This window comes from Carcharodon carcharias, chromosome 3 (assembly GCF_017639515.1).
Source record: "Carcharodon carcharias isolate sCarCar2 chromosome 3, sCarCar2.pri, whole genome shotgun sequence".
In the NCBI taxonomy this organism is placed as follows: domain Eukaryota; kingdom Metazoa; phylum Chordata; class Chondrichthyes; order Lamniformes; family Lamnidae; genus Carcharodon; species Carcharodon carcharias.
Window position 1 is genome coordinate 63,277,223 of NC_054469.1, and position 22,748 is coordinate 63,299,970.

The 22,748-nt window shown below is 46.7% G+C and overlaps 1 protein-coding gene across 1 annotated transcript in view; it reads right to left on the reverse strand.

Annotated features, from left to right (window-relative positions):
• The window catches only part of malrd1 (MAM and LDL receptor class A domain containing 1), a 290,471-nt gene that overhangs the window by 246,866 nt on the left and 20,857 nt on the right, over positions 1 to 22,748 (reverse strand). The window contains exon 6 of the mRNA XM_041183945.1: positions 6,444 to 6,531. Within this exon, the coding sequence (XP_041039879.1) occupies positions 6,444 to 6,531 (88 nt within the window). The remainder of the gene's footprint in view (positions 1 to 6,443; positions 6,532 to 22,748) is intronic.

Genomic DNA, 22,748 nt, shown 5'->3' on the forward strand with positions numbered 1-22,748 from the left:
ATTGTTGTAAAAAGCCATCTGGTTCACTAATGAAGGAAATCTGCCATCCTCAACTGGTCTGTCATACGTGTGACTCCAGATCCGCAGTAATATGCCCTTAAATGCCCTCTGAAATGGCCTAGTAAGCACTCAGTTGTATCAAACTTCTAAAAAGCCAATAAAATGGAATGAAACTGGATGGACAACCCAGCATCGACCTAGGCACCAGAAACGACAAAGGCAAACCCAGCTCTGAAACCCTGCCATGCCCACCTTACTAACATCTGGGGGCTAGTGCCAAAATTGAGAGAACTGTCTCACATACTAGTCAAGCAACAGCTTGACATAGTTATACCCATAGAATCATACCTTACAGATCATGTCCCAGACACCACCATCACCATCCTTTGGTATATCCTGTCCCACTGGCAGGACAGACTTAGCAGAGGTGGCGGCACAGTGGTTTACAGTCAGGAGGGAGTTGTCCTGGGAGTCCTCAACATTGACTCTGGCCTCCATGCAGTCTCAAGACATCAGGTTAAACGTGGGCAAGGAAATCTCCTGCTGAACACCATTTGGAGGAAGCACTGAGGGTGGCATGGACACAGAATATACTTTGGGTGGGATACTTCAATGTCCATCATCAAGAGTGGCTCAGTAGCACCACCATTGATCCAGCTGGCCGAGTCCTAAAGGACATTATTGCTAGACTGGGTCTGTGGCAGGTGGTGAGAGAGCCAATTAGAGGGAAAAACATATTTGACCTTATCCTCACCAACCTGCCTGCCACAGATGCATCTGTCCATGACAGTGGTGGTAGAAGTGGCCAGTGCATAGTCCTTGTGGAGATGAAGCCCTGTCTTCACATTGAGGATACTCTCCATTGTGTTGTGTGGCATTACCACCGTGCTAAATGGGATAGATTTCAAAAAGATCTAGCAACTCAAGACTGGGCATCCATGAGGTGCTGTGGGCCATCAGCAGCAGCAGAATTGTACTCGGACACAATCTGTGACCTAATGGCCCGGCATATCCCCCACTCTACCATTACCATCAAACCAGGGGATCAACCCTGGTCCAATGAAGAGTGCAGGAGAGCATGCCAGAAGCAGCACCAGGCATACATAAAAATCAGGTATCAACCTGGTGAAGCTACAACATAGGACTAGCTGCATGCCAAACAGCATAAGCAGTAAGTGATAGACAGAGTTAAGCGATTTTACAACCAAAGCATCAGATCTAAGCTCTGCAGTCTTGACACATCCAGTTGTGAATGGTGGTGGACAACTAAACAACTCACTGGGGGAGGAGGCTCCACAAATATCCCCATCCTCAGTGATGGAGGAGCCCAGCACAGCAGTGTAAAAGATAAGGCTGAAGCATTTGCAACAATCTTCAGCCAGCAGTGCCAAGTGGATGATCCATCTTGGCCTCCACTGGAGGTCCCCAGTCTTCAGCCAATTCAATTAACTCCATGTGATATCAAGAAACAGCTGAAGGCACTGAATACTGCAAAGGCTATGGGCCCTGACAATATTCTAGCAATAGTACAGAAGACTTGTGCTCCAGAACTTGCTGCGCCCCTAGCCAAGCTGTTCCTGTACAGCTACAACACTGGCATTTATTCGGTAATATAGAAAAATGTCCAGGTATGTTCTGTACAGAAAAAGTAGGACAAATCCAATCCAGCCAAATAGTGCCCCAAGAGGCCTACATTCCATCATCAGTAGAGTGATGGAAGGGGTCATTAACAGTGCTATCAAGCAGCCCTTGCTTAACAATAACCTGCTCACTGATGCCCAGTTTGGGTTCTGCCAGAGTCACTCTGCTTCCGACATCATTACAGCCTTGGTTCAAACATGGATAAAAGAGCTGAACTCCCGAGATGAGGTTAGAGTAACTGCCCTTGACATCAAGGCAGCATTTGATTGAATGTGGCAGCAAGGAGCCCTTGCAAAACTGTAGTCAATGGGAATCAGGGGGAAAAATCTCCACTGGTACGAGTCATACCTAGCACAGAGGACTAAGGTTGTGAGGTCAGTCATCTCAGTTCCAGCACGTCACTGCAAGAGTGATCCCTTTACTTAAATGGAACAAATAAATGAATTAACAACACAAATAGAGGTTAATGTGTATGATCTTATAGCCATTACGGAGACATGGTTACAAGGAGATCAAATCTGGAAACTAAATATTCAGGGGTATGAGACTTTTCGAAAGGACAGGCAGGAAGGTAAGGGTGGTGGGGTAGCTTTGTTAGTACTAGATGGAATAAGTACGATAGCAAGAAAGGATCTTGGATCAGAGGATATAGAATCTATATGGGAGGAGGTGAGAAATAACACGGGGAAGACGACATTGGTGGGAGTAGTCTATAGGCCTCCTAACAGTAGCTATATTGGAAGACAGAGAATAAATCAGGAGATAATGAGGGCACATAAAAAAGGCAGTACATTAATCATGGGTGAATTTAATCTTCATGTAGGTTGGAAAAATCAAATTGGCAGAGGTAGATACAAGAAAGAATTCATAAAGTGTATTCGGGACAGTTTCTTAGAACAATATGTTGTGAATCCAACCAGGGGTCAGGCTATTTTGGATCTGGTAACGTGTAATGAGGCAGGTTTAATAAATGATCTCAGAGTAAAGGATCCCCTAGAAACAGTGACCATAATATGGTAGAATTTACCATTCAGTTTGAGAGTGAGAAACTGGGTTGGAAACAACTATGCTAAGCTTAAATAAGAATAATTACAATGGAATGAGGGCAGAGTTGGCTGGAGTGGACTGGGAAAGCAGTTTAGAAGAAAAGATGGTTGATGAACAATGGCAGACATTTAAGAAAACAGCTTATGAATTTCAACAAAGATATATCCTACTGAGGAAGAAGGATTCTAGGAAGGGGATAAACCAACTATGGTTAACCAAGGAAGTTCAGGATAGTATCAAATTGAAAGAAAAAACATACAATGTGGCAAAGATTAGTGGTAAACCAGAGGATTGGGAAAGTTTTAAAAACCAACAGAAATGACCAAAAAAAAATCAAGAGGGAGAAAATAAACTTTGAGGGTAAACTAGTAAGTAATATCAAAATGTACTGCAAGAGCTTCTTTAAGTATCTAAATATGAATAGAGAGGCCAAAGGGGACATAAGCACTTTAGAGAATGAGGCTGGGGAAATAATAATGGGGAACCAGAAAATGACAGAGGAGTTGAATACTTTGCTTCAGTCTTCACAGTAGAAGATACAAGTCAGGAGTGTGATGGAATACTCCCCACTTGCCTGGATGAGTGCAGCTTCAATAACACTTAAGAAGCTTGACACCATCCAGGACAAACAGCTTGCTTGATTGGCACCCCTTCCCCAAATGTTCATTCCCTCCACCATGGATGAACCATGGCAGCAGTGTGTGCCATGTACAAGATACACTACAGAAACTCATCAAGGCTCCTTAGGCATCTTCCAACCCCACGGCAGCTACTATCTAGAAGGACAAGGGCAGCATATACATGGGAGCACCACCACCTGCAAGTTCCCCTCCATGCCACTCACCATCCTGGCCTGGAACTACATCCCCAATCCTTCACTGTCGCTGGGTCAAAATCCTGGAACTCCCTTCCTAACAGCACTGTGGGTGTACCTACAACACATGGGCTGCAGCGGTTCAAGAAAGCAGCTCATCACTGCCTTCTCAAGGCCAATTAGGGATGCGCAATAAATGCTGGCCCAGCCAGCGAAGCCCACATCCCATAAATGAATAAGAAAAAAATTCACTGTTAATTTGGAAGCACATGTTGCAGACCAGTCCTCAAGTCCCAATAAATGGCAGGAGAAGTGATTTAAAATACAAATCCTATTCGTGTGCATGAACAAAATCTGTAATTAAAAGTCATTTGCAAACACTGTAGAACTGATAAAAATTTCCTTGGGTGCATCTTTCAAAAATCAAAGATTAGTAAATATATTTAAATTTGTTTATTGGAAAAAGCTATGACAGTGCCAAGTAGTTTAACAGATGTTATAAGATGGAACACTGAATGATGATGACCTCCTTCATCATTAATTAAGCAGTAAATTGATTAAATGAGTTTTGTTAATGTTTATTTTTTATTCTGTGACAGTCATTTAACAATCAGATACCATGGGCTGGATTTTCCTGTTAAGCTCCTGAAATGTGAGTCCAATCCTTTTGTGGCTAACAAAACACACAGCTGACTCACAACTGGTTTTTCCCAAGATTTTCATGTTTTCAAGCAAGAGGCGAGTTCCATGTGCAGTTTGCAAGTTGTGATTGGATGCCCTTGTGTTTGGGAACTCTTGAGGTCGCGGGCAGAGGTGGGTACTTACTGTCCTCTGCCCAATAAAAAGGGCAATAATCGGCACCAAAATCACATACAAAAACAAAAATACCTGGAAAAACTCAGCAGGTCTGGCAGCATCTCTGGATAGGAGCACAGTTAATGTTTCGAGTCTGAATGACCGTTCTGTTAGACCTGCTGAGTTTTTCTAGGTATTTTTGTTTTTGTTTTGGATTTCCAGCATCCACAGTTTTTTGTTTTTATTTTACCAAAGTCAAATATACGCTCAGAGACAACCCTGCCATGCCATTGGAAGTTACCTGTGACCCTTGCACTGTAAGCACTGTATAGTTTGGGGTTGGCTGATACATTGTTCCCCTGTGTGAGTTGGCCAATTGACTGTATACCCTTAGTTAAGCCAATGTGTATTGATGTTCTAAGCCCATGTTGCTAACCTACCCTATGGGGACCCTGCTGCACAATCTTTTGCTGGTGCGCTCCTACTGTCCTCTTCACTCACTCAAAGCCTCTAAGACCATCTCAATACTTTTCCCTTCAGAGGATGCAGCACACTAAGCACTCATCAGAAGCACCGCAAAGCAGGACAGAAATACTCCTCGAACCTGTTGGGCCCTTACTGCATTTATGACCTGGGACATGGCTTGCCTTCCACCCTGTCACATATAATGATACCAAGCTGATGCCAGCCAAATGTTACGGACAGGAGGAGGTGGTGGTGAAGGGGGCGGGTGGGGGAAGGGGGGGGTGCGACTGCAGGGTGTAATTTAAACAGTCCTGACTTCTCCTCTCACTACCCGTCCATAAACAGAAAGGACTTTTGATTTGCTTCCCCCTTTATAAGCAGTGGCGTGTTTCCCAACCCCTCAGTTTTGGTGTGATCCAATTTTCTATTGAACTAGAGATAGCAAATTTGAGATAGGGTAAACCTAGAGAGTTTTTATTTACACACACTCAAACGCAGGAGGAGGGTCACAATGCAGCCCCCTGTGCATTCATACAATAACAGAGGGATAGAGAAAGAAAGATTTTTAGAGCAAACACCACAGAGAAAATAATTCTTGTTTCATGTGAGCCCAGAGTCCAGATCAAGGTCCAGTGGTCTACTCCTTTACAGAGGTTGACAGGCTGAACTGATGCTGGATAATTCACTTTTCCAGTAGAGCTGATTTCCACAATGAGATGGGCATGCGGAGATGAATCAGTCTTGTAGGTGATCATACAGAAGTTCACATGTTCCAGTAAAAACAATGTGGATGTGCATCCTCTAAGTTGTTTTCAACAAGAAGGAGTACTGATTCATCAGCTGAGGGGGGATGGTATTCTTTCTGTCCCTTTCTGTACATACCGCCCCCTATTCTGTTCACTTGTCAGCCTTGTGTTCAGTAATCTACATTGGCTCCCAGCCCACCAACTTCTCCATTTTGAAATTCCCATCCTGCTGTTCAAATCTCTCCATGGCCTCAATCCCTCCATCTCTGCAGCTTCAACCCTAGAACTCTGTGAGAAGTCTGCATTCCACAAATGCTGGCCTCTGGAAGAACTCTCCATCCTTGGCTTTCTCCAGTTGACTAGGTAGTAACCTCTGGAATTCCTCCCAAAACCTCTTTGTCTCTCCCTGCCTTCTCCTTTAAGACTCTTCTTAAAACTAGCTTCTTTGGCTACACTTTTGGTCATTTGTCTTAATATCCCCTTCTATGGCTGCGTGTCAATTTTTGTCTGATTACACTTTTGCGAATCACCTTAGGACTTTTTTCTTACAGTAAAAGTGCTATATAAATGCAAATTGTTGTTGTTTTATCTGGTTCTGGTTCTTTGACTGATATATGTTATTTTCTAACTATTCTATTTTTTCAAATATTGTGCAAGGTCCATGCTTAACTCCTGCTGTAGGTTTATGAGGCATTAAATGCAATCTTTTTACCAACTGTCTCTACTGGGGATATAAATTCCTTGATCATTAGCCATACTATGAGCGATGGCATATTGCTTGCTTCCTTTAGCCATGCTGCAGTTATATTTTTTCTAACATCACCTTTCAGTCATAAGAGTAACAGTATAAAGGGCACTAAAAGGAGTCAAATCCTCAATGTTAAAAAATGCCAGTGAAACTACTCCTATAATTGAACAATAAATAATATACTCACCATTATAGAGAGTACAATCCATGAAGGATAGGTCGTCAATTCCAATGTCTCCTCCTAAGTTATCTCCCACAGTACCTTCCATTAATATCTGTTACGAAGCACACAAACAGAAACATCACCCTCATACTAATCCAGATACCAGTTTATCCATGTTATATCAATAAGGGAATTCATTGTTCAATTACAACTACCAACCACTACCTTAAAAAGTGATTTAATTACATTTCCTAATCACTTGAAAAAAAATCTCGATAATTTTTACTTTTCTTACCGACTATGATGCACATTAATTCAACTTGTCAAATTTGACAACCTTCACAATAAGGGGGCAGATAATTTCCTCTGATACAGCTGTAGTGTTGTCACAAACCTTCAAGTATGTAAATCCTCACTTCCATCAGTCTCCTACCAATCTTCACTTCCTCCTACATCTACAAGCTTTTACATGCAAGCTTGGCAACACTTAACCACCACTTGGTTTATTTTCACTTGCGTCTTATTCGTTGCAATTCTTTCCTTCATCTAAAAAGTAAGAGGGAACTAGGTGGCTCATGAGTGGCTAACTTCTGAAACCAGAGTCAGCTGCTGAGCATCTAGAGTACTTATCCCAGTACACTCCAGTGAGATGTCACAAAGCAGTTATAAATATTGATATAGACATTTCTTCAAATGACAAGCAGGAAACTACAGTGAGCCCTGTTCTTTATTATTGCCAGATTAATTGATTTTTACTCAATGATTACTTGGGCCTGAATTTTACCCTTGGCCGGTGCGCAACCGGTTGGGAAATGGGCCGCTGACCGCGATTTCACACTGGCTGGCCAATTAAGGCCCGTCCAGCGTGAAATGCATCTTCCCAATGGTCGGGAAGGCCAGGCAGGAGCGGGGGCCGATCAGTTTACAAACATCACAGGCAGCTCCTTGAAGGCTGCCAGGGAAGAACATGTTTGCAGTGTTCTGAACACCGAAGTTATGGCCTCAAGTACGGCTGGAGACACCAGGCAGGAGGATAGATCGGATGGGCACTCGGTCCCCCCGGTTTTCGAGCGAGTGCCTTGTGGTCCTCCTGGAGGAGGTGACTGCCAGAAGGGGCACCCTCACCCCCAGAGATGGAAGGAGGAGGCCACTGTACCTGACAAAAAGAGTTTGGGAGGTGGTGGCAGCCCAGGTCAGCAGCCACAACGTTGTGTAGCGCACATGGGTGCAGTGCCATAAAAGGTTTAATGACCTACTGTGCTCGGTAAGGGTGAGTATTATTTTGGCATGGATCAGTGTGTTGAAGTGTTAAGGTCTGGGTGACCCCCCCGTGGAGCTCAGGGATATTAGAGTCTGAGTGCCAACTGGCAATGACGCTCCACAGAGCTGGCCAAGGGGGTGAGACCTGGCTGCTTAGAGTGGGTGCCTTGTGGTTCGAGGGCCGTGACTAGGATGAGCCACGCAAGGTTTTCCTCCAATGGCACTGCAGGTAGAGAGTGGACTAATCAATGCTCCTCTGTCATTTCAGGAGAAGATGACCTGTAACAACAGTGAAAGGTTGCGGACAGGCGAAGACCCCCCAAACCTCCTAATCCCAACCAGATTCGAGCAGGATGGCTTGGAGCCGGAGAGGCGCCACACACCTTGGTCAACTCGCTGCGGAGAGGCTGGGATGTCAGATGAAGGTAAGAGTGCAGTGCACAGAGGTGAGAGTTTCGGATGGTGGAATCATTCTTGTGTCGATTCATTATTGATGGGAGCCTCAAGATGGATCCCCATTGATCGTTGAAAAATGAGGCCATCATGATGCAGATCTCCATTGTCTCACCAGGGTGCCTGGCATGCACAGTGACAGTGGGATGACTTAAACTAAAGACATGTTGTTGTTCTCCCATAGATTCGCCAGCAGGCACTCAATCGCAGGACCCCAAAGAGCCACCCCTGATGCCAGAGGACGGCTGAGCTTCAGCTGTGCCTGCTCTCTGAACCAGGTACCAGCGCAGACACCAGCACCTTGGTGGGAGTTAGATCGTTGGCTAGAATCTTGGAGCACAGCAGTGAGGGCACTTAACACTTGCATGAGAAGCAGGCGGTGGCAGAGAGTGCCCAGGGCACTGGTAGTCGGAGGGCTGCTGGGGACCAGGATGATGCTAAGTCGAAAGCAGATGATGAGCCTCGAGAGTCCTCCATTAGGCAGCAGATGCTGAATGTCCAGCATGATGTGCAGGAGGATCTGGCGGAGATCCATGAAGGTCTGTATGCCATGGTCTCTGTTGTGGAGGAGTCCATGCAGAGCATAAGCACTGTGTTGACCCTCATGGCTGAGCGCCCTGCTCCTCCATCGAGAGAGTGGCGACTCTCATGAAGAGGCAGCTCCAGGAACAGAATCAGGGGTTCCTGGTGTTGCGCTCGAACCTGCAACACACAGGCAATGATCTCAGCCGGTTAGTGCCAGTGTGGGAGATGGATGAGGCACCCAATGACCCAGCTGGATGCCCGTCCATCAATGGCGAGCAGGGAGATCCAGAGCGACTTCACATTGGTGCACTAGCTGCCTGTTGTCTCTGCGGGCTCCTCTCAGGGTGCTCTGGATGATGGCAGCAGCTCCTCAGACCCTCTTGCCAGTGAACGTGGCATCCGATGAGGTGGCAATGTCTGGGGAGGCCGCACATTATGGGCTTGCTTTTGCCACCGGGGCAGGAAACAGAGGTTGGGACTGTTTCGGTGCCCCGAGCCTGTGCCCAAGAGGAAGCAATCACTGGTTAGGATTTTGCCCAAGGCTGTCAGTTGTTAACCTGTCCAATTAAGGACGGAGGTCAGGCTCTCAAAGCTGGAGAGCCAATCGGAAGCCTTGCAGCTTGAGAGGAGCGATAGGATGCCGTGGCACATAAGTGAGGGGGAAGATGCTTCAAAATGGAAGCATCCACTCCAGGTTTTTTAAATCTTTAATTAAAAAATAGATTCAGTCGCCATGCAACCATTGTGGTGAAGGACCACCCAACCCCCTCCCTTACAGGATGACCTGTAGCTGCTGCTGCAACCAGGCAAGCAGGGAGGGCCTCTATCCTGCCTGAAACCCTGGTCCCCCAAACCTGCCACTGGGCCCTCACCATCGCAGGCACCTAAACTGGTCCCTGCTGCCTGCAGAAATCTGGAAGCCAACTGGAAAATTCCAGTCAGCCTGCTCAGCTACCCGCTGCATGTGGGTGGGAAGCCCTGTGCAGACGCTAGATGGTGCTGAAGAAGCAGAATGCTGGATGATGGGGCTTCCTGCCTACCCCTGTCCAGGGCTGAAACTCCAGCCGTACTATTCTGGCAGGATGGACAAGCTGAAGGGAAAGTTCAGGATGAAGAGGAGTATCTACTACACGGCAAACTGTTACCAATGGAGGTGGCTGCCATCACCCTCATTGGCAGATGGAGGGCATGTGACATTGGAGATGGCTAGGATGTTTTGGCATCTTCCCTTCCTTTTCTCTTTCAATCTAACTCCTATAGACACATGAACCATCAGCTTTACAATCTGCTGCTGTATATTTTGAAATGTCCATGCCGGCAGCATTTAAGATCATCACCAAAGGAAAGAAAAGAGGGATGAGGACAAAGATTTTATCTGAGATTCGATAGGACACATAGGCTGGGAGGCGGGGTTGGTGGGGAGGGGTTGGTGGGGGTTGGGCAATACTGCTTCAGCAGCTAGTGGCACTTAGTGCCATATTTGGTCAGCAACAAACAATTAATTGGCTTCTGCCACGGTTAGCCATCCGTATTAAGGACGACTACCTAGCCTCAAGCGCTGCTGGTCAATCAGAGGGCCGGCAGCTCGTTAGTGCCACAGGTAATGGTGGTCATTGCTGGGGCTTCACCTGGAAATGGAGGGCACAGCGATGGACCTGCATCCCCACAACCAGGAAGGTGGGGTCAGGCAGGCGCTGGCGTGGGGGAGGGGAGTCTTGAGGAGTGCCATTGCTGTAGGGGTGACCATTGCCATTGGGGTGTTCCTCTGTGGGCCAAAGAGTGCCTGAATAGGGGCTCATGTCCCTCCAAAACCTGCTGTCACCCCATGCGGCATAGGGACTTTACCCCAACATTGGTGAAATGCCAGCAGAGGTGGGAAGAGGCCCTTAATTGACCACCTAAGGTGTCTGTTGGGCAAGATGGCATGGCAGGGGGAAGATAGGCATGCTCACCCTCCCCCCCAACCTCTCCCCACCCCCCCCCACCACCACTCCCCCCCTCACACATCTTCGCTCACTATTTTACAGGCCTCCCTGCCTCCCAGCTCTTCCCCAGGGGGCAGTGGGGTAGAAACTCCACTGGCGCGTGCACGTAAAAGGGGTTTCCAACACAATTCAGTGAAGGGACGGCAGCAGAGGGGAAATTATCTGAGGAAATTCTGGACATGATTCCATATGAAAGTCTATATAAGTCTATATGAAAATATAGTAACCCAACTTCTCTGAAATTCAATTCAACTTCTCACTGCAATTATACGATGATGCAACTTGAAGCATTCCTTGTCAAGGTCATGTTAACTGGTGCCACACATTTTAATTACTGCAATTAACAGATGTGAATAGAAGGAGGAAGAATTTTTACAAAATGTAATCACAATGAAAATTGGTGATAACCTTTTACTGCTCTTAATACAAGCGATTTATTGTTCTCAACACCTTACTACTATTGACTTAATTATAATGTTGCCTCTTCCAAATGCATTATGTAGTTAGAATCGCTAGTCCTACAATTGTGGCTTCGCATTAACCTCAAACGAGGACTGCAATGTCTCAAATTCACAACAAATTTAATATGGCATAGAATTGAAAATATTAATATTGAAGATGTGCTTTGTATAGGAAGGGATAAATCATTAATATTGAATGCACGGTAGATGCTTATTTTTATATTAAAAGATGAAAGTTAGGGCTTGCACAATAGATTGCCAGAACCAAAACAAAACTTTAAGAATTCATTAGTCCATTTTACGAAGTTAATTATTTCCATAGAATCAACAAATCACAGAATGTTTACAACGCAGAAGGAGGTCATTTGGCCCAACGTGTTCATACCAACTCACTGCAAGAGCAACTCAGCTCGTCCCACTGCCCTATCTTTCCTTGTAGCCCTGCAAATTATTTCTCCTCAGGTACTTATGGCCTTTCAGGGTCATCGACCTTAAAAGTTAACCCTGTTTCTCCTTCAACAAATGCTGCCTGGCCTGATGAGTATTTCCAGCATTTTCTGTTTTTATTTCAGATTTTCAGTGTCTGCAGTATTTTGCTTCCATTTTAGCTTTTAAATTGTGTTTGATTGAAAAAGTGGATATCTATTGGAAATGTTCGTGATGGGTTGGAAGCATTAAGACACAGGAAGCATCACACTTCATGGGGTGCCTTGGAAAGATCCAGCAACACCAAGACTTCACACTGTATTAACCTTCGGTTCAATGAGAGAGCTGTGCAGACCAAAGTGCAAAACTGTTGCAGTCTGTCTTGCAGAACACAGATGGTGGAAACAGTGCCGACGGGCTGCTGGCTGCTTGCAAAGAACTAGGTGTGAAGAGAGGTGTGGCATTCCCACAATGCACCTGGGCACTGCACTGATGCTCCATTCGCATGATTGAGGTGCAAGATCCTTTTTCATATTTTTTACAGTCTGAGTGAGCTGTAAGTATAGCTTGTGTGCTGGCTCCCAACACCCTTTGAATGAAACAATTATATTGGACTGCATTGAGCCCAAAAGGCAGTGAAGTTTTTTTAAAATGTTCTTTCACAGGATGTGGACATCGATGACTAGGCCAGCATTTATTGCCCATCCCTAAATGCTCTCGAGAAAGTGGTGGACTTCTTGAACTGCTGCAGTCCATGTGGTGTAGGTACATCCACAGTGCTGGTAGGAAAGGAGTTCCAGGATTTTGACCCAGAGACAGTGAAAGAGCGGTGGTATAGTTCCAAGTTAGGATGGTGAGTGACTTGGGGAGGAAGTTGCAGGTGGTGGTGTTCCCATCTATTTACTTCCCATGTCCTTCTAGGTGGTAGAGGTTACAGGTTTGGGAGGTGCTGTCTAAGGAGCCTCAGTGAGTTGCTGCAGTGCATCTTGTAGGTGCCACTCTTGTAGGTACGTTGCTGCCACTCTGCATCCGTGGTAGAGAGAATGAATGCTTAATCTGATGGATGGAGGGGGTAGGCAGTGGCATAGCAGCATTGTCATTGGACTGGTATTCCAGGGGACCAGGGTTCAAATCCCATCATGGCAGATGGTGAAATTTGAATTCACTAAAAATCTAGAATTAAAAGTCCAATGATGCCAATTAAACCATTGCCAATTGTTGTTAAAAAAAAACATCTGGTCACTAATGCCCTTTAGGGAAGGAAATCTGCTGTCTTTGCTTGGTCTGGCCCACATGTGACTTTAGACTCACAGCAATGCAGATGACTTTTAAATGCCCTCTGAATAAGGTCAATTAGGGATAGGCAATAAATGCTGGCCTAGCCAGTGAGGCCCACCTCCCATGAATGAATAAAAAAAATGAAGTGCCAATCAAAGAGGCTGCTTTGTCCTCGATAGTGTTGAGCTTCTTGAGTATTGTTGGAGCTACACTCATCCAGGCAAGTGGGGATTATTGCATCACACTCCTGACTTGTGCCTTGTAGATGGCAGGCAGGCTTTGGGAAGTCAGGAGGTGAGTTACTTGTCGCATGATTCCTAGCCTCTGACCTGCTCTTGTAGCCACAGTATTTATATGGTTGGTCCAGTTCAGCGTCTGGTCAATGGTAAACCCCAGAATGTTGATCATGGGAAATTCAATGATGGCAATGCCATTGAATGTCAGGGAGAGATGATTAGATTATCTCTTATTGGAGATGGCCATTGCTTGACACTTCTGTGGCACAATGTAGCTTGGCACTTATCAGCCCAAGCCTGAATGTTTTCCAGGTCTTGCTGCGTATGGACATGGACTGCTTCAGTGTCACAGGGGTCATGAATGGTGCTGAACATTGTGCAATCATCCACAAACATCCCCACTTCTAATGAAGAGATGGAGAGAAGTGCATCAATGAAGCAACTGAAGATGGTTGGGCCCAAGACACTGCTCTGAGGAACTCCTGCAGCTATGTTCCCGGGCTGAGATAATTGATCTCCAACAACCACAACCATTTTTCTTTGTACTAAGTATGACTCCAACCAATGGAGAGTTTTGTCCCTGATTCCCATTAACGTTAGTTTTGCTAGGACTCCTTGATGCCACACTCGGTCAAATGCTGCTTGATGTTAAGGACTCTCAATCTCACCTTACCTCTTGAGTTCAGCTCTTCTGTTCACCTTTGGACCAAATCTGTAATGAGGTCAGGAGCTGAGATGAATGGCCCTGGCAGAACCCAAACTGAGCATCGGTGAGCAGGTTATTGCTGAGTAAGTGCCGCTTGATAGCACTGCCAGTGACGCCTGCTATCACTTCACTGATGATCAAATATAGACCAAAGGGCCAGAAATTGCCTGGGTTGGATTTGTCCTCCTATTTGTGTACGGGACATACCTGGGCAATTTTCCACATTTCCGGGTAGATTCCAGTATTGTAGCTGTACTGGAAAAGCTTGGTTCCATCATCATTGACGATGGGGCTATTTGTGTAGCCTCCTCCTCCAGTGAGTTGGTTAATTGTCCACCAACAATTATGACTGGATATGGCAGGACTGCAGAGCTTAGATCTGATCTGTCGGTTGTGGCTGTACTTAGCTCTGTCTATCACTTGCTGCTTATGCTGTTTGGCATGCAAGTAGTTCTGTGTTGTAGCTTCATCAGGTATTTTTAAGTATGCCTGTGCTGCTCCTGGCAGGCCTGCCTGCATTTTTCATTGAACCAAGGTTGATCCTCCAGCTTGATGGCAATGGTAGAGTATGGGATAAGTCGGTTGATGAGGTTACAAATTGTGATTGAATACAATTCTGCTGCTACTAGTGGCCCACAGTGCCTCATGGAGCCCAGTGTTGCTAGATCTGTTTGAAATCTATTCTATTTAGCACGGTGATAGTGCATACATGATGGAGGGTATCCTTAATGTGTAGACATGACTTTGTCACCACAAGGACTGTGCGGTGGTCACTCCTATCAATACTGTCATGGACAGGTTCATCTGCAACAGGTAGATTGTTGAGAACGAGCTGAAGGAGGGTTTGCCCTGTTGTTGGCTCCCTCACCATCTGTCGCGACCCAGTCTAGCAGCTACGTCCTTCAGAACTCAGCAAGCTTGGTCAGTAATGGTGCTACCGAGCCGCTCTTGATGATGGGCCTTGAAGTCCCCCACTCAGAATACATTTTCTGCCCTTGCCACCCTCAGTGCTTCTTCCAACTGGCGTTCAACATGGAGCTCTCAGAGTTTCAAACAGAGTTTCATACATGGAGCGGCTGCGTGATGCACTCAGCAATAATGTGCTTGCCTTCACATTAATAGATCCTAGTTTAATATACCATGATCTCACTCCAGTGTTTCACCTAGAAAATAAGTTATCTGAATAAATTTGTTGTATGGACTAGATTATGTAACATCATTTCCTTTGAGTTACTAAAACTCAGTTGGGATACAGTTGTATATTTTTTCACACATTGAAGCAATGAACCATTTTTTAGTGGAGAAACATTTCACTGATTGTTTTTTCGCTCATCCCCTCATTCTTTAGTGCATATCATAGAGGAGCCCTAAGTTGACTACAAATCATGACATAGTTGAGGAAAGCATCATCACTGCAGGATTGTTCACATCAAAATGGATCAAAGCTGCAACACAGTTAATTTAATGACAAGCAAGTATAATTGTGAGTTGTGTTTATTGAGTAGCTTGGCCACTAAATCACAATATGAGACTATTCACTGTTTAGCCAGGTAACTGCTGGAGGCCATTACCTGTCCTCGTAGAGTTTTCACTACTGATGTGCTGACACTTTGGGAGAATTTTCCCAAATTTGCACCCCAAATGTGGTAGTGGGTGGGCAAAATGGCGTCCTACCCACTGACGGCGATGGTGGGTTTTTGCGCCGTATCTTCCCAAACCTGCCACATTATTTATGCATTCTTGGGAAATGTGCCATTTCCATGGTGGGCAGGCTCTCATTCACCCTCCAGTCATCACCCTGCTGTTGCATCACACTGGCTACCATATTTAAAAGGCAGCCCCCAGCACACTGGTCATCGTTACCACCTCATCACCACTGCCCGGGAGACTTGGCCAGCAATGGAATAAAGACCCTGGTTTAATGACGGATCCCTCGAGTGACTGCTGGATGCCGTGGATGCCCGACGGGATGTCCTGTCCCCCCACTCTAACTGCAGGATGGGCAGCAACATGACCAATCCGGTTTGGGAGGCGGTGCCAGTGGTGGTCAGCACTAACGCACTTCAGAAGAGGACAGCCACCCAGTGCCACAAGAGGACGAATGATCTTCTCCATTCCAGCAAGGTAAATCACTCTTTTCACCACTGAACTCACACATTCACATACCCACCACACATCCACAGGGCCCTCACTCACTGCCAGTTCAAGGGACATTACCATTCACTCTCAGTCACCTTCATTGTCCTCTGCCCTTGGAACCACTCCCCACCCACGCAGGCCTGGCACATTTATCATCTGGGCCGGCAGATGTCCTGATACACTCTCCCCATCTCTGTCCACGCAGGACAAACTGGCACACAACCAGAGACAGGGGTTGCAGACTGGTGGCAGAATGCCCAAAATCAAGGTCCTCACAAAGCCACCCAGCTGGCTGGTGATGACCGGCACCAGTCCTGTGCTGACTGCTCTACCAAGTGAGAATCTAGCAGGCAACATCCATCAGACAACCATGTGTGAGTGATGTTTCCTGTTTCACAGGCCACTGCCACGCACTAATTATCTCTCTTTGCTTTTGCAGGCACGTCTGTCAAATAGCCGACAGAGTCCACGATCCAGGGCCTCCAATCAAGCCCCAAAGAAACCTCTGAAGAGGAATCTGGAGGCACCCTCCCTGAAGACCCATTACAGCGCTCACCCACACCCTCCACCAGCGCAGAGACATGCACTTTGGTGGGAACTAGCTTTAGAATAGGAACGGGATCACAATCTGGTGAGCACATCATACTGTCTGATTCACAGCAGGCGGAGGCAAGGACTTCCCAGGTCCCCGGCATTTGGAGGGCTGCTAGAGGCCGATTTGCTGAGTCTGAGTCAGATGACAAGCCTCTGGACTCGGTCATGTCACAGTTGCTGGAGCTGCAAAGGCAAGCTTGGGAACATCAGGAAGGGATGCCTGCTGCACTCCTCAGGTTGCAAAGCACGTTGAAGGAGTTTTTCCACCTTCAGTCTGAGGTGGATAGTGCCATTATGCCAACACACCAAGGTCAACACTGGTAGGATGGCAGCCGCCATGGAGACCTTGGTCCAGGACGTCACTCCTGCACTGCTGTACGGGCTGAACTCCATAGCTGATGTCATAGCTGGCCTCTAACAGTGTGTGCGCGACAGGGGTGCAGGGCAGCACGGTCTCATCCAGTTACCCCTTCCACTCATGGAGTCAGCCAGGGGCTCTTGGGCAGCAATAGGCAGGAGGATCAGCAGGTGAACGCTCCGGGGCCATCCACCAGGGTGACTCTGGGAGCGTCCAGGCCATCCAAATCCCCTCTTCCTGTGGCCCCAGGGGATCCAGCTTCACAGTCCGAGGAGGGTGCCATTACCACACACCTGGACCCCGAAAGCAGGCCGGGGCCCTCCAAGTCTTGGCCCTCCAGAGAACGCCCGCCAAAGTCATCACAGACAGGGTGTCACAGTCAGCAGGCTGCCTCCATCTCTGCTGGGATGTCCAGGGAGCACTGAGACGTAGTGGCAGGGTTAGGAAAGTTAGGTAAAAGTAGCTGCACAGCCTAGGCTTGGGTGTTAATCACTTGTACATACTGTTCACTATTGTCAATAAACCCCCAAGAATGTCTCCCTGCCTGTGGCTCCTTGTTCTGATGAGCAGTGTTCGTGTCACTCAGTTGTGAAACCTTTCTGCACAAAATAAAGGCAGGTGTCTCAGTCTAGGGCCTCTACCCTGTGCTTTGCGCAGCCTTCAGATCACAGTGATGGTCCAGCCTCACACTCCCTGGAAACATTACTGATGCCTGCACCTCAACGGTGCTTGTCATTGCTGCCAGAATGTAGTGGGCAGGTGCCACAGAGTTCTCTCATTCTCTCTGTGTTCTCACAGCAGCTTTAAGGTGGGGCTGGCCCCCATCACACCAGCATCTGCGACCAGTCTGTGCACCAGCTCCTGAAGGGCTGAGGTGCTGAAGGTAGACACAGCACCAGATGTGTCTAAAGTTTCATGGCTGTGTCTCTGAGATAGCCTTGATCATGAAGCACAAGTGAGCTGCCCTTGAACAGACAGGAATCAGACATCTTAGAGGCTATGTGAAGATCTATGGAGTGTCCTCACTGCATGTTGTCATCATCCTCCTGCAATTGAGTGACTTTTAGGGCCTCGACTGCAGCTCCATACCAGGAGCATCCTCACAGAGGGTGTTGGCGCTGCCATAAGCCAAACTGGAGTCAAATGCAACGTGAGGATAAATGGGGTCACCCCAAAGAATGTCGTCATCATCCTCCACAAATCTAGCAGCTATGAGGGCCTCCTAAGTGTGCCAGGCTCATCTAGCCAGTGCGAGAGACTCATCCCCGTCACTGTTGCCTCCGAGGAACTCCTCACCCTCATCCCCGTCGGCGTCCTCCTCATCGGAGGAGACGTGCAGCTCCTCCATCTCCTCCTCAGCCAGCTCCTCTCCACGTTGCAGTGTCAGGTTGTAAAGGGCGCAGCACACAATGGTGATGCATGACACCCTCTGCGGACTATATTGCAGGGCTCCACCAGACTGGTCCAGGCACCGGAATCTCATTTTTAGCATCCCGATGGTTTGCTCCACCAAGTTGCGAGTTGCAGCATGAGCATCATTATATCTTCGCTCTGCTGCAGCTTGAGGCCGTCGCACGGGTATCATCAGCCACAGCCTCTGTGGGTAGCCCTTGTCCCCGAGGAGCCAACCCCGCAGCCTCTGTGGACCCCAGAAGACTTCAGTGATCTGTGACGGACTGAGTATGTAGGAGTCGTGCACACTCCCTGGAAACCATGAGCAGACCTGCAAGATGTGCTTTTGGTGGTCGCACACCAGCTGCACATTTAGTGAGTGGAATCCCCTGTAGTCCACCATGTGCAGTGACAGAGACTTGAACACCACATGGATGCAGTCAATTGCACCCTGTACCTGTGGGAATCCCGAGATCAGGGTGAATCCAATGGCCCTTGCCTCCTGGCTGTCCCGGTCCCGGGCGAAATGCACAAAGTTGTGTGACATGGAGAAGATGGCACCTGTGACCTCATGGATGCATTTGTGGGTGGCGGCTTGTGATAACCCACAGAGATCACCAATGGAGCCCTCAAAGGAGCCGCTGACACAGAAATTGAGTGCCCTGGTCACTTTCACAGCCACTGGCACTGGATGCCCTCCATGTCTCTTTGGCGCCAAGTCCTACAGTAATTGGCAGATGTGAGCGACCAGGTCCCTAGATATGTGCAGTCGTCGGTGACACTGGTTCTCAGTCATCTGCAGGAGTGACAAGCAGCGCCTATAGACGCTGGGTGTCGCGAGGCGCTGACCAGCCATGGCTCGCTGTCACTCCTGGGCAGCATGTGCAGGAGCCCCAGCTGCCCTTTCTTCCTGCGTTGCTGCTCCTGCTTTTGCACAACCAGGAACCTCAGTCCCTCTCTCCTCCATCTTCTTTGCTCTCTGTAGGCCATCAGGCATACATCTGGCTCACCAGGATCCATGATCCTGACATGGGCCTCCTGCAGCATGAAAGAGAGAGAGACGTGATTATCATGGGTGAACTTAACACATTTCCTGGCCCTGTGTGACCACCCCTTAATGCTTCCCGGAGACTGTTACTCACCCCTCGGATGGCCAGAGATGAGTGCGCTGTGTGGCTGCCCTGTCAATCTGCAACATGTGGGACACTGGTCCAAACTGGGATGCTGAGATTGCAAGGGGCTGTGAGTGCCTCCAACAGTGACTGCTACATGGCCAGCGTTGGCGAGGAGATTGTACAATGTGTGCAGTCCATCTGCTCCACGGTCCAATAAAGTGGCCGCAGACTCACAGTCTGTGCCCTGGTGGGGGAGTTGTTAGGAGTGGGAGTGGGGGGAGGTGTGTAAGATCTGGAGCGCTTTGTGGCACTTTGGCGTCTCCGTGTTACTTGCATGGTAGGCAGGCTAGGAGCCCGGCCCCAATCATATCACTGTGGCTGTGCCTGATCTGTCTCAGTTGCAGAGGAATAGTCACTTTATACAGTAGTCCGTACTGCGTGGCCACTTCTCTCACCTACCCTGCCCACCTTGATTACTTGTGTGTGGGATCCAATGCCGGGGCAGCAGTTGACCCCCTCACCCAACCCCCCGACAACAGCAACAGTTGCCTCTGAGGCTGGGCAGCAGTTGCCCCGGACACCCTTCCCCCCCTGACAACAGTCACCTCCGAGACTGGGCAGCAGTTACCCCCGGACACCCTACACCCCCGACAACAGCCACCTCCGTGGCGGGGCTGCAGCTGCCCCCAGACACCACTCAGCCGAAAATGGTTGCCCCTGAGACAGAGCGGCACTTCACCCAAGCCCCCTGGTGCTCCTGAAACCTGCAAAGCAACAGGCGAGCTGTGGAAAACGATGCTGCTCATTCACCTCAGTTCCCTCAAAGTTAAGGCCACCAAGTCCACATTGCCTGTGTGCTGTTGTGAAACAGGTTGACATGCTTTCCTGTTGACATGGGCAGACGGTCCGGTGAGGTCCAAGAGCCTGGCAGGATGGCCTTTTAATGATATGCTGATGTATTACAATGAGCTGCCTGACAACCATTGTCAGGAAACGCGGTCCGCCGTTGGCGGGCTGCGCCGAAAATCGCAACCTGCCTTCACGCCGTCGTGAAACCAATCACACGCCACCAATCATGCCTGCTGCAAGCGGGCATGGAAAACTCCGCCCTTTATCAGTTTAATTAGGGAAAAACTTCCATTTGGTTTTATTCTATTTATCTTCTCAGACATATTTTTGAAGAATTGTACAGATTGACGATCATTGCAGTCTATAACACAGCAAGCATTACATTCTTCCCCTTGACCAAAAAATCGATCACAGGATTACATTTCAGTGCCTCATGAATCATTAATCTATCATTCAGGTCTTATATTTACAGCCATCTGTTCTAAAACTGTGGTATAGGCAGCAACTATCACTACAAAGTGCAAGGGTAAAACTTGAGGGATTCAACATCACTTGACCTACTCAAATGACTTATACATTCAAATAGATCATAGAATATTATTGCCATTTTGCCAAAACTGTCTCTATGTAATAGGTAGATTCGCCAAAATTATTCTATGTGAACTACTTTACTGACCCATTACTTGGAGTTTTTGACCTCTCATTCAAGATAAATATGAAGGAAGCAAACAGATCATGACACAGAAATGGCATTTCATCAATCTTTGTCTTGAATAAACACAAGAACACAAAAAATTGGAGCAGGAGTAGACCATATAGCCGATAGACCCTAACCCTAACCCTAACCCTAACACTAACCCTAACCCCTAACCCTAACCCTAACCCTAACCCTAACCCTAGCCCATCAATCAATATAATCATGGCTGATCTTGGACTTCAACACCATTTTCCCACCCACTCCCCATATCCCTTAATTCCGAGGGACCAAAATCTGTCTATCCTATCCCAGCTTCAAATGTAAGACAAAGAAAGCTAAAGAAAAATACTTTTACTCAGAAAAAATGGTGTGAAATAAATTCAATCCAGATCCAAAACCTGTTGTTTTTCACATTCATAGATACTTCAGAAATCATCTTTGTTCTTGAGGGATTTTGATCCCCTTTGAACTCAAGGCAAATGAGCAGGAACAACTATAAAAACATTTGATTAGAACAGTAAATGTTTATGGCTTCACATTAAAATGTAGCTGCTTTCATTGGTTCCTCTTTCAGCCTTTTCCCATGTTATGTGGCCACACCACAATACTGGCTGATCACATTCATATCAGTTTTGCCAGGTGGTTTTAGATCAAGATGGTGTTTTTGTCACTAACACTAATCCACATTTATCTGGGCTGGGGACTAGCACGAGTACACACTGGCTTCTTTCATGGCCAACACATCCTGGGGTGGAATTTGAACCCAGGGCCTTCCAGCACAGAGACAGGAGAGCTACCCGCTGAACCAGTGCAGCCACATACAGGCCATTATTGCATTTGATTGTGGTAGGATAATGCTTGATACTTATCGATATTATGTGTATTGAATCATCTTGATCATATCTAGACAGATAATCCTGTATGTAATACACCATTACAGGATAGTTTTAGAAGTGGTTAGAAAGTGATCAATAATGATAGATTAAGATCAGGTTGCGTTTGAGCAATTAATCACAGAAAGAGCTGCGAATACAGTTATCAAAACTACTAATGAATGAAGCAATTTTATTTTCTTTGTTTACTTTGTAAATGACACCACAGATCTCAATTCTGTTTACTTAGAGCTAGATTAAGGAGGAAACATAAAATACAATTGATCTGAAAATGTACATACTTGGGGATTTTTGACAGTATTTAGGTAAGAAAGATTTATGTTTATGCAACACTTCTATCATCAAGATGTCCAAAGTGCTTCACAATCAATTAAATACTTCTGTTATTGTTATATGGGTGAGCAATGCAGGTAAATTTGCACACAAGCTCCCACAGCTACCTGACTAAATTACGTGCACAATACAACAAATTACTGGGAAACTGAAGTAAGCTGTGTTTTAATATCATATTACTAACGTGGATGGGTTTGAAAATTATAGGTTTATTTTGATCTGAATAGATTAACCAGAATTTACTGTATTTCTATCTTGTCATTGCTCTGGGTGCTCTTCATCCTTGATGTATTTTTTTCTTTGAACCTAAGAGTCGGAGTAACCATAAAGATATTCATGGATCACACTGAAATAATAAGACATTGAGCTACAATTTACTATTACTGGGACAAAGGCAATTTCAAATAAATCTCATCGGGAGCAGCATGACTCATTTCAAAGAAACATTAAAGCTGAGTTTGTTCCCTCGATGAACAGAAACTGCTTTGTAATTGATTTTCTACTGTTGTCAAAATGAGGTAGGGTTGCTCACTGTAAAAGTAGCAATTTGTGCTGTTATTGCAATGTGAGATATGTTTTTGAACTTTTCTTGAGCTATTTGTAAATGACAGACGTATACAGCAAGTCCA